Here is a 17458-nt window from a genome sequence, read left to right on the forward strand (position 1 = left end):
AGATATCGCTCCTTAACATCTTGTGGTATCGGGCCTTCTTCATATCCTCATCCGCCACATGCTGTGTAACCAGATGTGCCCTCTCCCTAAACATAACGATGATCTCTGTCACCATCTCGGTAGTCTGAGAGATCCTGAAACTCTCGCGTCAGCTGCTGCACCTCGATCACCAATGCAAACTCAGCTCGGAACCTGGTCAAGAAATTATTCCAGGTCATCGAATCAATAGCATCACCTCCCACAACATGCCCTACCTCCTCACACCAATCACAAGCCATATCCTTCAGGAGGCAGGATGCTAGTCTGATCTTGTCCCCTCGGGACAATGACTAGTACGGAAGGAATTGGCAGCGTCTGCCAACCACCTGCTGCTCGCAATGGGGTTCATGGCCCTATGATAGTCTGGCGCTCTACAAGCCCGAAACTCCCTGAAGGTCAGAGAGCATGTACTAATCAAAGCCACAATCTCAGCGCGAAAAACGCTCAATCTCTCTTGAAGAAGCTCTAGAATACCCTCCTTGACCGAGCCAAAAATCATAGGAGTCTGATCAAGGATACTACGCGTAATCTAAGAAGAGATGAACTCCTTCGCCTGGTCGTCATGCTGCCTGGCTCTAGAACCTGAGCCTGAACCCTCCTCGGCACCGGAACTGCCCACTGGCCTGCCTCACAATACCACCATACTGAAAACAGACCACAAAACTATCAAAATAAGCATCACTGCATATCGCGGGAAAACATAAGTACACAAGCTCCCTGACTTCATTACAACCCTCCTTGAATCAAGTATGAATTCTCTGCTTCCAGTAGTATGGACCTAATACTACCTTCCACATCAATTCGTACTTTCCTCAAGAAGTGCCTTCACTCAACCAAGTTACTCTATAAACAACAAATCCCTTAAAGCTAGGGATCCCAACACTAAATTGTTGGATTAGGTATCTAAGCCCATAACTATAATTGGTATGTACTTGAATTAATAGCAGCACAGTCATTTTGGGTTGCCCTCAAACCTAGCAACTAGACAAGGAAATTATGAAAGGAGAGATATTAATTTATTATAAGATTAATAAATTAATATAAATGATTTATTAGTATGTTAAAAGATTAATATATTAATTAGGAATCATTATGTTTAATTAATATTTAGCCAAAAATTAATCATAATTAATTTTGGGGTTAAAAGTATTAATTATAAAGTGTAGGGAGTAGTTTGCAATTATCTAATAGTTGTGTGGAATGCTCCGGAACCTCCTTGGAAGGGGTTGGACAAAATCTATAGGGGAAACCCTAATGATTTCGTCCATGGGGGCTTGGATAAGGCCCTTGGGTTTGCTTAGGCCCTAAGCAAGGAGCATTAGGGTTTTTCCCTAAACCCTAGATCCCTCAGCTATATAAGGAGCCTCCTGGTTCACATTTTGGGTACTCCTTTTGAAGAAACCCTAGGCCAAGAATTGCATACTCCCTCCCTCTCTCTCCTTCTAGTTTCCTTCTTGCTAGTTATTGGGTGTGATTCCATTAGAGGCATTACATTTGTGGTGCTAAGCTTCCAAGAAGATCAAGATCAAGAGGATTGTCAATTGTTTGCTATAACAATTGAAAGGTATGTAACTCCTAAACCCTAGTTTGTTATTTTTGAAAATAGCCTCTCTCCTCTAGGGTTCTTGTTTTGCAATTCAAAGTTATATGTTCAATAGTTAAAACATAGATCCAAAGTAGGTTGCATGTGAACTTAGGAATTGTTTTTCTAGTTTATTTGTTTTACCTAAAACCCATCATAAATCTCATCCTAGGTTTTCCTAGGGCAGACTCCACACCACTATCCGCCATCATCTGTAGAAGGAACTCATGCTAACCACCTTTAACCAGCTCACGAATACAATTACATATTACAAAAACTAGACAATTCTTCGAATGAGAGGTCTCTCTTTACAACGGGTGGACTCAAACAAGAGTTGCGCAATAGAGCTAAACCTAACGTTCATAAATTTTTTGGTTTTCATAATATGTAACTTAGGATATTCGCTTACTAACTAGCTGAAATTAGCAAGAATTCCTAAAAGCATAGAGCAAGCAACATTCAAGCATCAAGTAAATAGAACAGAGCATAACCTAAACAGGTAATCCTATCACTGACCGATCAGTACTAGCATGCAGATCTATAAGCTTATACATCAGGCACACAAAGGCATCTCATCTAGATCCTTAGCCCTAATCTAGCATGTGATTCACAATTCACAATTCATATATATATATATATATATATATATATATATATATATATATATATATATATATATATATATATATATATATATATATAAACATGCATGGGTATTTTGGGATAACTTACTTGAGCTCGGATGATTGCACGCACCACACCCTTTTCTCTTTTAGAAATCCTTTTTATAAAAATATTTCCTTTTGACATTTTTTACCAAGTCCTTAGTTTGAGTTCAGACACACCCGAGAGTGTGCCCGAATCCCTCAAACCAAGGCTTTGATACCAACTTGAAACATCCAAAAATATGGTCCCAAAAATTTTCAATTTAATGTTAGATAAAATAGTGATTCCAATAACATCCGAACATCTCAAATAAAAACCAATGTATTAATTGTCATAAAATTAGAGTAAAACAACGAGTGCGGAATCCAATGGTGTGTGCGATGCAGTCATCCCGAACTCTTCCCTCTGGAACCAAAAGTACTTGAAACATAAATTGAAAACTATAAGCACGAAGCCTAGTGAGTTCCCCTAAAATACCACATACCAATCATACAATAAAAAAATAGTGGGCCTCGCCCAGCTTCGGACCCCTTCCGGCTTCGGGCCCCGCACGGCATCGAGCTGAGCTCGATAAAACGGGACCCGCCCAACATAATCTAACATATATCAAATAAACACATACACATGCAATAATCACAAAGATACATAGCATACAGATATCCATCGGGGCCCTCCAGACATCGGGCCTTGATGCAAGAGTCACGAAGATAACTAGCATATTAACAACATAATGTAAACATGGGCCGACCTTGGTGCCTTCGACCCGCCAAAACCCGGTAAGGAAACTCACCTTGAATGTTGAAAGGTAACTTGACAAATCCCCGACCCTGGAAACAGCTCTACTCAACCCCTAAATAGAAACAATTCCTTAGATACTGATCCATACTTCAAAACCCATAAAAGGTCAAAATTGGCCAAATTCAAAGTCAAAGTCGAAGTCAACGCTCCGAGTTGACTTAACTCATCGAGTTATCCCACAACTTGCCGAGCTTCCATCAAGCACAAAATCGCGATATTTCGATCCAACTCGCCGAGTTTCCTTTTAACTCGTCGAGTTCCTCCTTTTTCAACAGAATCGGGACAACCCCAACCCAACTCCTTGAGTTCCCTTAAGAACTCGTCGAGTTCTTCGATCAGCCAACCCACTTAATGCATTAAGCCACTATTCTTCAAACCGAATCCCTATCTTCCAGATCTAGAGTGATAATGCATCTAGAAGGGTAAATTATCCAACTTTACCCATGAAGAACCACCTAAAGGCATCAAGATCAAACCCTAATCCTAAAAGACTTATGTCTTAATCCAAAAACTGCCATATCTTCAAGATAGAGATCATGAACACAGATCTGGACTTTAAAGGCTAAAAGGTCACGTAAAGTCTTCAACTTTACTCACATTCATGGCCAAATGAAGCTTAAGAGGCTAAAAAAGGGATTAGAAGGTGCATGGAGCTCTTAGGGCCATAAAGTTGGAACCTTTATGCCATGAAAGCTCCTTAAGACCCTGGATCTGAAAGGGTTTTTCCATATGGGACATCTAACTCCCAATGACCACTTCATTTGGACAAAAACAAGCAAAAGAACGCTAAGATGAAGATCTAAGTAACCACAAAGCAAGGTTGAGACTTTTTACCAGAAAGATGTCGAAAATGAAGCAAGGATTCTGGATCTAGTAGCTCCTTCTAATATCTCCAAGCTCGCATTTATTCCAATGGCTTCAAAAACACATAACACACTAAAAAATGGCTCACAATCACTCAAAGATGCCTTAGGGTTTCGAGGTTAGGGTATAGGACAGTAGAGGCTGGAATGAGGCCAACTTATGGGGCTTAAGTTTTTTAAATAGGGTGAAAAACCCCGAAATTAGGGTTTCATTTCTTACAGACAACTCGTCGAGTTGAGGCCTCCCAACTCGTCGAGTTGGTCACTTAAAACACACGGTCCATAACATTTCAACACGATGAGTTGTGGCTATGATAGTTTCGTTTTTATTACTTCTTTTCATAGTTTATTTTTAGTTAAAACCATCTCATTTTAGTCAATCTTCATGCATATTTTCTCTTTTTGTTATTTTTCTCCTTTACCGGGTGCTTTCCAGTCTTCTGAGCTTATTTGTAGGATTTATTGAAGACTTTTTGTTATTGGAGGCTTAGAAGGGTGCGGGACTCATGGAGGTATGTGTTTGCTTGCGGACTTGAAGTGGTGCAATTGGGCTTGGTGCTTGCGAAAAAGAAGAAATCAATTCGGATTTAATTTGTGGTCAAGGATGACGATGAGGCGACACGGAATCGAGCTACAAGAAAAATTCACTACTAGAAAAACAGCCTTTTACGACGCTCATTGCGGTTCGTAAAAGGCTCAGACGACGCGCAAATGCGTGTCAAGGAAGGCCCTGTCATAAAGAGAGACGACGCGCATTTATGACGCTCATTTACGATGCGCAATTACGACGCGCGTTTACGACACGCAATGCGTATCAAGGAAGGTCCTATCATAAAGGAAGACGACACGCATTCGCGTGTCGTAACCTTATGACGCGCGTGTTAATGACACACAATGTGTATCAAGAAAGCCCCTGTCAAGAAAGGCCATGTCATAAATGAAGATGACACACATTTTTGCGTATCATAAATTTAAATGTTTAAAAAAATATATTTACAGATTTACTAATTTTCAAATTAAATTTGTATTTAATGTCTCATAATAGAAAATAAATATCATATACAAAAAATACAATCCATTGCATAAAATTTAATGTCATACAAATAAAATACCATAAATAACAAAGATAATTCATCTCACTAATATGTCAAATACAAATAATTATTCCAATAGTGAGTAAATGTTATAAAGAAATGAACTCAAGAGAAGCAGAATATACAATTGCATTATCTAGCTTACTATCTGCCAACAACTCTCCGTGTGTTTGCTTTTTGCTTGAGTCTCGTTTCCTCCAAAACTACTAGATACAATGGCTTGCTTCTTCCTCGTTACTGTAAGCAGAACCGAATTACATTAGATGCTAATGTAATTAATTATGTTGCTAAGGGTAAGGGTGGGGCTACTAGAAAGACTTATTTATATTCAGCTAGAACATAAGTATCTTTATGAATCTTAACTAACATGAGAACAAAAGGCTTATGGATGTTAATACATAATAGTTCAGGGGCACAACCGTAAATAAACAATTAAATACTACATGTGGGTTTGTTGTTAGAACAAGGTTGCAAATGCAGCTGTAAACATGCATGAATTATAAACATCATGTAATAAAACTAATTGTATTTTACTCTAAATTCAATAAAACATTACAATTATTCATTTTTTAAAGTCTCAAATCTTTAATCTTGTAATTCATTCCACTTCCATTTGTAGTATGATGAATCTGAACACAGAAGTGAAATGGCAAAGAATTCTTTAGAGAGATATACTCACTATTATGAACGTTGGGCTACTAACCAATCAGTATACGAGGGCATAATTGTAATTTTCTATATATTTTTAAATTTATGTTTCTGATACATAATACTTTGATTCTTTTTTTCACATTAACAGTCGAGGCAAAAAGCACTTGCAGATTTACTGCATATGCAAACACTTGCAGATCAGGGCATATCAGTAAATCACACAAAGGTTTAATACATCCCTCACTTACCAAATACCTGCATTTTATTATCAGTAAAAAAAACAATGTAACTACAAAACTTATAGTTATTATGGGTAAAAATGTGTTGCAATTTCCTGAAATTTGCTTACAAATATTGGGAAATTGAAGAGAATATTTTAGGTTTATGAATCTCACTTGATTTGATCATGGCTTCCACCTGAAGTAGCATTAGAAATAGCCCATGTAGCCTCCTTCTTGATGTCAAATTCTGCATTTTGAAGCAGATGAATAAGAGGGCCAATGATATTTGCTTCAATCACTGTCTGTAAAAATCACAAAGTAGATGATATATCAGTCAAGAAAATAAGGTTTGATGATTAAATCTTGATTAAAAAAAATTAAAATTATGACCTGAATCTACTCCTTGTTGCCAGCGGTTATGTTTGATATAGTCCAACAAGCTTCTTTCTTGATACTTTTTTGTGGTTATTGGTCAACAAGTTGAGAAGACAAGGCAAAGCTTGATGATTGATTATATACTACAACAAACAAATGAAAGTGAGAAACGAATATTATGTTTATTTTCTATAATCTAAAAACAAATGCAACAATTTTCTTTGAGAAATATTTGAAAAGAAATGCTACCTGAGTTTGCATATCATCTCCTGTAACAATGTTAACAACAGTACGAAGAGCAGGGATAAGGAAAGATGGAGAAGGGTGACTAAAAATATAGAAAAAGGTTAGAACTTAAAAAAAAAGTTTTAAAGATCCTAACTTTATTCAAAAGAAGAAGAAGAAAAGACTCACTTCAATAGCTCAACCAATCTTGGACATACATTTGCTTCAATAACAGCTTGGATTTTATCATTTGTGCCATCGGAAAGATATGAAAGAGCCCAACAAGCATCTGTCAAAACTTCTTCATCGTTTGAATGAATAAGTTGTTGTAAAGCTGGAAGTGCAGGTTTTGTCTGTGAAAAGTCAAGACAAATCAGAATTCATCATTACAAATGTTGAAAAGATAGAGCCAAAAGAACTATGTGGGTAGTTTAGTCTTTTCAGAAACAAACCTGACTAAAAGAAGGCTGTGGTTTGCCTCTGCAAAAATTTGAAAGTGTCCATGTGGCATTTCGCAACATGGATAACTTAGCATGCTCGTTTAATTGGGATAGTAGAGGAATCAAAGAACCTTGTGCAAGTACAAGGTCACGACATTTAGGGGAATCACCAGCAACATTTCCTAAAGCCCATACAGCCTAACATGTAGATAAAGTGAAATTGAAGTCATGATAATGAATTTGTGAATTGAGTTTATGAAATACAAAAACCTATAAAAGATACCTGTTCTCTAACATCATCACTTGGAGATGCAAGAAGCTTCACAAATATTGGAACAACACCATGATCAATCACCACTTTTGTGTGTTCAGATGTCCCCGAAGCAATATTAGTCAAAGCCCAAGCAGCCTCAAACTACAGAGAATATATATTGTTTATATAAAATACATGTAACTATTGTGTGTATTTTATATTATGTTACAGAATGTTGAATTTCACCTGAAGTTGTGGGAAATCCTCCCTTACAAGAAACTCAACAAAGCGAGGAACAACACCGGATTGAATAACTTCTTCAATGGGAGGGTTGCGTTCTGGTTAAAAATGTAATGGATACAAGATAAGTAAACTCATAACTCAATGGAGTTATGCCTTTAACAGCTGCACTTATCATGTGAGGTGTCTCGGAAGCTAAACTGAAACCTAAATCATAACGATCCTGTGTAAAAAGTTAGAAATAGATATAGTAGATATATAATTGAAACCCTCCCCGACTAGAAAAATTACTTCTCCATGCCCTAAAATGATTGAAAATGATAGTGGAGCGAGTACTCTATGACTACATTCATAATCATCACGGAAGATTGAGGTATCCATAAAATATGAAACGGAAAAATCATTTTTTACAGAACACTCGCCAATCAGATGACGAATCTAACAAACATAGGAAGGAGAAGTGTGGTGAACCAGAGAGAAGACGAAGGGTGGTGGGTGCCTGGGTGGTTGTGGAGCAGTATGGGGTAGAGAGAGAGAGAGAGAGAGAGAGTGAGAGAGAGAGAGAGAGACTTGTAGATTAAGACCATGGCAGATGAGGCATTTTATCAAACATGTTGCGTGCATCATCGATTCTTCCCCATTTACTGTATAAGTCGATTTCTCGATTTCTATTTATCTTTCTCCCATTCCAGTCTCCGACTTTCTGTTGCTGTGATAGAGAGTTTCCTTCCGTCGCTGGGATTTGAGTAGTGCCACCACTCCTCCGAAGGCTCTGAGTTTTCTTGGTCTAGGTCACCAGACCTAATGTTGCTGGCAAGGGCAGGCGAGGTGAGATTGCCGGAGATGAGGGGCTCCATCGGCTGGGTGACGCTGGAAAGCGTTGGACGGTGGGGCGGGGCTAGACGGAGGTCAGAGGTGGGAGGCGCCAACACCAAGAGAAACGTCGGAGGTGGGAGAAGCTGTCGACGTCGAGAACCGAGAAGAAGAGAAAGGGTTTGTCGAAGTGAGAAGGAGAGAAAGGGAAGTTGAAGAGAGAATGAGCAGTACAGGAGGGCATAATCGGGGCAAGTTCTTGAAAAAAAAGCCCTAGCTACTAGGGAAATTAAAGTGGAGGGAGAAAAAAAAGGAAGGCGGGGATTTTAAGTTTTTGGGATTTCATTTTCCCCGGATGGAACGCGCGCGTTCTATTAAAATTTATAAAGCGACAGTCGTAGACGACACGCAGGTGCCCTCCGTGTTTTTTTTTTTTTTGTTTAGACACTAATTTTAAGGCACGCAAAAATGCACGTCTGAAATCCTTTAAATTTTGGAAGAGATGACATTATTTTTTAGACACTCACCTTTGCGTATCATAAATCACTGCGTGTCATGGTTCGCGCGTCGTAAAAGGCTATTTTTCTAGTAGTGATTGGAGGAGTGTTGGGTCAATCATTAGAAGGCTTTGGAATGGAAAATGGGTCTTAAAGAGTTATGATTATGGGCTAAAGTTGAAGAAATGAAGATTGGGCTTAAATGCGTGTTAAATGGCCCAAGTTTCACATTCAGCATGACCCACGCGGTCTGCGTGAGTCCATACGCGGTCCGCGTGAATTGTGCTGAGTTGTTTCCGGGTTTTGACTTGTTGACTCTATTTGTGGAAGTTTGGTGGGTAGCTTTTGGTCTCTTTTTGAATCCGGAAATTGGCTCTCCTTAGCTGGTGATTGGAGGCTCATTTGAGAGGGGGGGGGGGGGGGGGGGAGGAAGACACATACAATTTTCTCTCAAGAAGGCTTTGGAAGATTTGAAGATTTTTTGGAAGATTAGTGTAATTTCTTTCCATCTTGAAACTAAGACAATGTTTGGTACCTCTAAATTACTTTGCATTTCTTTCATCTTGACCATGCTTGGCTAAACGCATACTTGGTTGACTTGGATGTAATTGCTTGAATGTTTTAGTTATTTTGAAGAACTCCATGAACTTGTGTTGAATATCTATGATTATATTTTTTTTTATGAAAACTTCCTTCATGTTTATATATCTCTAGTCATGAATATTGATATGTGAATGTTATTTTTGTTGGTTAAATTCTTGGCTAAGTAATGGGTCTTCACTTTAACAAGCAACAATTAGTTTAAATGTTTGTTTTCATTTCATTTGGACTAAGAAAATATTTTCTCCATAGTGGTAATGAAAGCAATAGATTACTCTTTGGATTTGGTGACTCTTAAATCCTAATGCTAATTGATTTTCACAAAATTACATGTTTCATTAGTTTTGTGACTTTAATTTAGGAAATGTGCTATGAGCTTCTCTAGTCATTTTAATACAAAAGAAGAGTTGAGGCAAGTTATGCTTATAAATTGCTATAACCAAGTTAGATTATAAACACAAGTATTGCACCTTGGTATTCTCATGATTATTTAACCAAATGTTCAAGTAATGAAAGTCCAAAGTCAACCATCTTTATCTTATTGAATTTACATCAACTTTGCTTTTGTTGAATTGTGTTTTTAAATCTTAATTTAATTCTAGGTTTATTTCAAGTATTTCAAAAGACCAAAACCCCCCAATTTTATTTTTATTGTTATTTTTCAAGTATTTTTGCAAAGAGATTTTTCATAGAGTTATAAAATTGAACCAATCTCCGTGGATTCGACCCCTTTACCACTATACATTATTTTAGTGTAGAAGATATAGGGTTTTTTATTTTGTTGGCCTCGACAACCACCAGGCTACCAACTCGTCGAGTTTCTCCACAAAATTAAATATTTTAGAAGTTTAAATACATACCAGGAACCAGTCGTTACAGTGTATCCAAGGGGAAATGTCAAAGAGCAAGGTCACAGGCTAGAGATATGATATAAGGAAAGTTAGAGGATCACTATGGTAGGGTTTGGGCCTATACAGATGAAATCGTTAGGTCTAATCCAGGGAGAACATGCAAGGTTGGGGTAGATGTCAATCATTGTGAAATCAACTATTTAAAGAGGTTCTATATATGTTTCAAGGATTTCAAGGATGAATGGAAAAGAGGATGTAGAAAAATGATATGATTGGATTGATGTTTCTTGAAGGAGTGGGTAAATGGTAAGCTACTGACTGTTATTAGTAGAGATGCAACCAATCATGTCTACCCAATAACATAAGTAGTGGTTACAATTGAGAATAAAGAGAGTTGGTCTTGGTTCATTGAGTTATTGGTGGATGATTTGGATCTTGCTTGTAGTAATGAGCTAGTTATTATTTTAGACTAACATAAGGCATGTCTATTATGCCTTTCAATAAAAAATTGTGTAAATTCGTTACTTATTACTTTGTTATCATATTACAGGGACTATTGCAGGTTGTGTCACAATTCCATCTACATGTTGAAAACAGACAATATGCATGACATATATTTGCAAATTTTTGGAAGATAGACGTGATTAGAACTAAGAATCTATTTCGGGAGGGTGCTAAAAGTATAATAGAATGGGACTTTATAGATGCAATGGAGAAAATCAAGCACATTACATCGCCAGGTTATAACTATCCCATGGCAAGACAACCAGAAACTTGGTGCATGGCCTTCTTTACTACAGGATTTGCATGTGACGTTGTAGAGAATGGCATTTCAGAATGCTTCAGTTCTATGATAAGGTACATGAGGAAGAAACCTATACTTATAATGATTGAGGAAATCACGATTTACCTAATCGAAAGGTTTTATCATCAAGGGGATTTGAGCAACCACTAGAGAGATGACTATAGCCCAAATAGTCTAGAAAAACTTACAAAATTTAGGAAAGATATGAGGTAAAATGTTAACGTATTAATTGTTTTTAATTACCTATAATTGGTCATTAACTTATGTTTATTTCAGGTTGCGGAAGGTAATACCAAGTGGAGGTCATTTGTTTGAGATCAGGTATACATATGATGGTTACAAGGTGGATTTACAAAATCAATCATGAACATGCAAATTATGGATGTTGTTTGGAATACCATATGTTCATGGTTAGACAACAATCAACTATGTGCACAAAGATCCCATTTACTTTAATTCTTCCCGGTTCCATAAGGACAAGTTAACTCCAACCTACATGGAAAATATCTTTCTTGTTGGTGGATGTAATATGGGGCAAAGGACGGATTTTATCAAGCCACTACCACCTCTTTTGAGGAGAATGCTTGGGAGACCTAAAGTAACTAGAAGGAAGCATGCATTAGAATCTCAAGACTCTATATATCCAACTTAAAAGGAAAAAGTACCAGGACTATGAGATGTGAAAATGCCAAGAACTTGGGGATAACAAGAGTTCTTGCAAGAATGAAGAAGCTCCCAAAGATCCTATTCCAAAAAGGAATATTAGGAGACCAAGGAAAGATGGAGTCGGTCAACCACATTTTGACCACTTCCTACCTAGAAGGATTAGAACAAGGATGGGTGGTTAAGGGAAAAGCCCTAACAATGTTCAACTTGAAGATATTAAACCTACCCAAAATCTAAGGGAAATGTACATAATGAAACTGTTCAAACTGTGCAAGATGAAGGGGATAATATAGGTAGTCAAACTGTACAAGATGAAGGGGATAATGTGGGTAGTAAAATTGCTCAAGAGGAGAATGTGGCTAAGCAACCTACTCAAAGTATCTTAGTTACTCCTAAGAAAAGGATAAAGATGAAGGCAAGGAGGGGAAGCAAAAGAAGTGAGACAAGGGAGGAGACTATGGTTAAGGTTAAGGAGACTGATGTGGGAGGACGACCAGAAGATGTGTCCCACACTTATGAAGAATTCATTAATGACATTTTAATAAATACACGTTATTTTGAGGTGAAAGAGCCTGAGGTTGAGGTGAAAGAGCATGAGGTTGAGGAGAAGCAGAATGAGGCTGTGGACATGGTGTAACACCCATAAAAATTGAGCCAAATTAAAACATTTTATCTCATTCAAAAACCATTAAGTTCATACATCTTGTTTTCAAAATAGTTTAAACATCAGAGTATCTCTCATTAACCATATCACATAAATCATAAAACATGAGGAGCGGTATGATCACGCCTTCGCCTTGCCACGATCTCCTGAAGTACCTGAAACAATACACTGAACTGTAAGCCCGAAAGCTTAGTGAGTTACCCCTAAAATACCAATCACACATAAACATACTCATAACATATCACAAATAGAACATCCATGCACATCAGGTCTACTGTGTGACTGGTCCGCCCACACCGGGCCTTCAGTCCACCTGGTCCACCCTCCGAGTCTAGCCATGTACATCGAGTCTACAGTGTGATTGGTCCGCCCGCACCGGGCCTTCAATCCAACTGGTCCACTCTCTGAGTCTACAATATGACTGGTCCGCCCACATTGGGCCTTCAGTCAGCCTGGTCCACTCTCCGAGCCTTGGCAAGTCTGGTCCGCCCTCTTGGGGCCTTCAGCCTATCCGGTCCGCCCTGGGTATGTTGGCCTACAGCACAAAGCAGGACCCGCCTCAACCCAACCCTCGTCAAACAACCATGTGCACATAAAACAATTAACTACATAACAAATCCTTAACCAGAAAAACAGTCTAACAGATCACATAGCATATCAACATCCTAACCAGGATTCCGACCTAACTGGTCACTAGCATAACATCGCCCTATATACTGGGTACCGACCTTAACTAAGTCAATAACATAACATTACCCTAAATACCAGGTCATTAACATAACATCATCCTAAATACCAAGATGCAGATCTAGCAAAGCAATAACATAACAAACAATACCCGTATTTCCATCCGATAAAGGGGCGGCCTTGGTGCCGTCTGTCGATATAGTGAGGATAACTCACCTGCAATTGCCGACTGAAGAGATAAGATCAAGCTGCTCCGACCACCGGCACGAACTTCACCACAGAACACTACCAAAGAACCAATTCCATAAATACCAGAATTACCAAAATACCCTTGAAAGTCAAACTGGTCAACTCTTTTTCAAAGTCAAAGTCCTCAGTCAAAGTCAACCTTCCTGTTTGATTCTACTCGCCGAGTCAACCCGTCGACTCATCGAGTTCCCATTCCTAGAAAACTCTCATAACACAACTTAACTCGCAGAGTCGTCCCAAGACTCGTCGAGTCCAACGATCTCTGAGTCCCATCCTGTCCGACTCACTGAGTCACCGACCGACTCACTTAATCCAAGGCTTTAACCAAAAGAGGTTGGGGTTCTGCGACCTGACTTGCCGAGTCCAAGGCAATCTTCAACAGACTCACCGAGTCCTTGCACATGTTCATACAACTCGTCGAGTACACCCATGTGACTCGTCGAGTCTCTCCAGCTCTCAATCCATTCAGAGGCTTTTCGAGCCATGCAGGGGCTCCAATCCATAGATCCACCCTTCTATAATCTAACCCTCACATAAAGTTTCAAACTTTACGTGAAACCAAGGAGATATAGGCCCAAAACACACTAGGGCTTAGGTTTTAGACAAAAGGGCTTCACCAACAACTCAATGACTGAAACTTTATGACATTCTAGGCCATCATAAGTCTAGATTTGGAGTAGCAACCTCAGATCTAAACTCCAACCCGAAATAGATCTCAACCAAGCTACGGAACTCCACATCAACCACCAAGGATGAACCAAAAAAGGAAATTAGCTTAAGATTATGGCTTCTTACCTCTGAAATATGCCCAAACAGATGTAGATCCTAGATCCACACAAGCCCCTTGATGCTAGCCTCAAATTCCTCAAGCTCTTTCCACCAAATTCCTCTTCCAAGCTCCAATCTCCTCAACAATGAAGTCTCACACAAAAATCAGGGTTTCTGGAACTCTCAGGGGATTAGGAGGCTGGGAGAAGGACATAAAGTCCTTTAAATAGGGTGCAACCCTCGGGATTAGGGTTTTCTCTCTTTAGCACCAACTCGTCGAGTCCAAGCCGCCGACTCGGCGAGTAAGCAGACCTACTCGTCGAGTCCCTTTCCTAAATTTACACTTTTTGCCCTTCGCTGAACTTCTGAAATTTAGGGCGTTACACATGGACATGGAGCCTAAGCTTGAGGTAAAGGAAATTGGGGTAAAGGTCATGGAGAATGAGGTTGAGAACAATAATGATGATGTGTCCATGATAAGAGACATGGTCGAATCCGGATATGCACAAGTTGAAATTGTTTTAACCATGCGAAAGGTATGCAATTTACTCGGCCCTTTTTATATCTCCTTGTTATTCATATCATGATATTTATTTTTTATATGTGAGGTGAGAAGTGAGAGATAGAAGATGAGGGCTAAACATGTACCTATTTCATGTTGAAGATGGGGAAACATTTTGAAATAATTCTAAAGATAAAGATAAGCAAGAGTGAACATGTTTTGTATGCTGAGAAGAAGGGCCCTCGTATGAAGGACAATATTTAGTGTTTGGATTAGCATGTATGCATATTGTAGGGGTAAAATGGGCATTAGTATATAGTTTGCCCTTTTTGTAAACATATATTTTGGTAACTGGTTTCATAATGTTTGGGTTAACATGTTTCATTACCAAAAAAATATTTATAGTCGTTAAAAAACTGTTAGTGGTTAAGTAAATATATTTAAAATGAAGTGCCTTACGACAAGTTTAGTTTATTAATCATATGATTATGAAGAATTAACATAAATAATCCAACTTTTATACATTTTCCGAAATAGACCATAATAATTCTCAATAATCATTTGGTATTTTTGACGAAATCATCAATTTTAGATTTTATTAGTTTGGAGAAATTCTTATAGAATGTTTGAAACTAGTATTAGGTTTAACTGAAATTAGTATCGCTTCACCTGTTAATATGGTCCTGATGCGACGTTGATTTTTTATTATCTAGTTTTATTTTCATTTAAACCGACTTTTAGTTTCATAAAAACTTAAACTGGCCTACTATTTGAATAGAACATTTGAACTAGATTGTTTTTGTCGTACTAACTTTTAAAATCGGTTTTATAGGGTATTTATTAACTTTGAACTTTTATAAACGAATCCAACACCTAAAAAATGAGATGCCGAGTTGCCGACACTTGAAAAATGGAATATTAAAAATGTTGGTTATCAATGTCAACATCAGCATTAAGCATTTTTAGTTTTTTACATATAGATACTACTATGAAATAACCAATTTAACGATAACTGATCATCATACTACTTGTTATGTCCACTCGTTTTCTCATTCCACTCAACCGAACCAAACAAGCATAAGTCGTATGTTTGATTCGTGTTGTGTTCAATTCCCTCAAAATTCCTGATAACTATTCCACCTTTATTTGAACAGTATCCAACCATCATTTTAATGTCGTTTTTTTGCAAAAAGGATTTAAAAGAATAATGTACTTTACTACCTAAGTAATGTATTTCAATACAGAATAAGATAAGTGGAATGAAAAAAGATACAACCCTTCGTGTAGAAACTAGTAAGATTATGATATATCCAAAAAAAAAAAAGCTAAGGATGGGAAAAATCATGAACACAATGTGAAGGCCAATAAACTCCTTCCCTTGTACAAGGTAGAGGTGTCGGATGTGCAATGTAGGTCGGGTACTTCTCTCCCGGCATCAATATCGATAAATCCATTGCATTTCTCTCTTGTACCTAGTAACAACAGTATGCTTTAATGACTTGTACGATACGTAGATCATTAACAACACAAGTTTGAGTATGTTAAAGTAACTTACATGTGGTTGTGGATCTACAAGCTTTTGCATCGGTCTCGGGTCATTGGACTGATGGCTAGTGTATCGATTCAAATCGAATGAAGCATTGAGTTTATAGAGATGTTCAATGATGGCCATGATAATGAACATGGATATAAAGACAGCAGTTGCAAGAAATCCGAGGGAAATTGATGTTTCGTAGGTTTTCCACCAGTCTTCACTGCTACTGTAAGGTGGAGCCTGGTGGAAGCTCACGTGGTCCGATCTTTCTGGACCCAACTCGTCCATGGTTGTGTAGTTATTTTTTGTGTTTGGGGAAAGAGAGAGGCTTATATATAGAAGACATGCAATCTTCCCTCTCTTGAATGCTTGGTTTAAGTATGAATAGCCATCAAAAAAGTGTACACTATTTAAACTATAGTACTTATTATGTTAGATGTTAAAAAAATATGAAAATTATGTTTTTACTGAATTATGTATAAAATTAAAATGATTTAATTTTGATACGGAGTGCAACACCAATAGGATCCTATTGGTTCTTTTTGAAAGCAAATCAATCTTCACTTTTCATTAAAAAAATTAAATATTTTGTTTTCTTTTCTTCCGGGGCGGGCTGACCCGGATCTGATTGATCGTGTTTGATTCTTCATTTTTTGACAACTGGGTTTGAGCAGCATCCATGTGGAAGGATTAATATGAGAAAGCACAACGATGCATGCGTGAGGTACAAGTCACATAAGAACACGAATAACCCGTACTCCAAACCCATAGATTATGAGAATCCGACCCGAGTAATGTAGTTGAGAGAGATTATAATGGAGAGTGTGATTGTGTGAAGCATAATACATAATCCTCCCACTAATACAAGTGAAAGCTGCCATAAAGACACAAAGTTAAGGCTGCTCCAATGACACACACTTATTACTTATTAATTACTCACTTCCTTTTCAATAGCTTTTTTTAGTTTGGATTTTCAAAAACTATATAACATTTTTTTAAAGTGAAGGTTATGTTTGTTAGATCAGTTGAAATAGTAGTTGATAATTGAAATAGTAGCTAATAAAAAATAATATTTAGTAAAACATGATACAATGACCCAAGAAATATAAAATTATCTAAATTTACATCTTTCATCCCTGAAATTTCCATCTTGTTCAGTATTCTACCTGGTTTCCATATTCTTCATGTATGTGATACTTTTTGAAAATCTACATTTACCCCCTTCAGTTTCCTACTTTGCATTTATTCTGATTTGTTTTTTCATTTCAGTTTTTCATTTTCGACACTTTACGCTTTTGAATAAATTTAAAGTCAAATAAACTCCTATAATACCTCGTTTTATCACAATGGTCGTAATAAATTTTTATAATATCGA

The 17458-nt window shown here is 37.6% G+C and overlaps 1 protein-coding gene and 1 pseudogene across 1 annotated transcript; both read right to left on the reverse strand.

The window, feature by feature from the left end:
• Window positions 1-5611: 5611 nt before the first annotated feature.
• LOC111910979 (importin subunit alpha-1a-like) lies at window positions 5612-7828 on the reverse strand (annotated as a pseudogene).
• Window positions 7829-15737: 7909 nt separating this feature from the next.
• LOC111911269 (uncharacterized) lies at window positions 15738-16451 on the reverse strand. The gene is made up of 2 exons (XM_023907073.3): window positions 16105-16451; window positions 15738-16021 (listed from the first exon to the last, which is right to left on the reverse strand). The coding sequence occupies exons 1-2, from the start codon at window positions 16369-16371 to the stop codon at window positions 15875-15877; spliced, it is 414 nt and encodes a 137-aa protein (XP_023762841.1). The 5' UTR covers window positions 16372-16451; the 3' UTR covers window positions 15738-15874.
• Between the last annotated feature and the right edge of the window lie 1007 nt (window positions 16452-17458).

The sequence above is a fragment of the Lactuca sativa genome, chromosome 7 (genome assembly GCF_002870075.4).
Source record: "Lactuca sativa cultivar Salinas chromosome 7, Lsat_Salinas_v11, whole genome shotgun sequence".
In the NCBI taxonomy this organism is placed as follows: Eukaryota; Viridiplantae; Streptophyta; class Magnoliopsida; order Asterales; family Asteraceae; genus Lactuca; species Lactuca sativa.

Coding starts and splice junctions, on each gene's coding strand:
- LOC111911269 (XM_023907073.3), bottom strand. CDS start 16,371: ATGGACGAGTTGGGTCCAGAAAGATCGGACCACGTGAGCTTCCACCAG. Junction 16,022..16,104: donor TTGTAGATCCACAACCACAT/GTAAGTTACTTT, acceptor TGTTGTTACTAG/GTACAAGAGAGAAATGCAAT.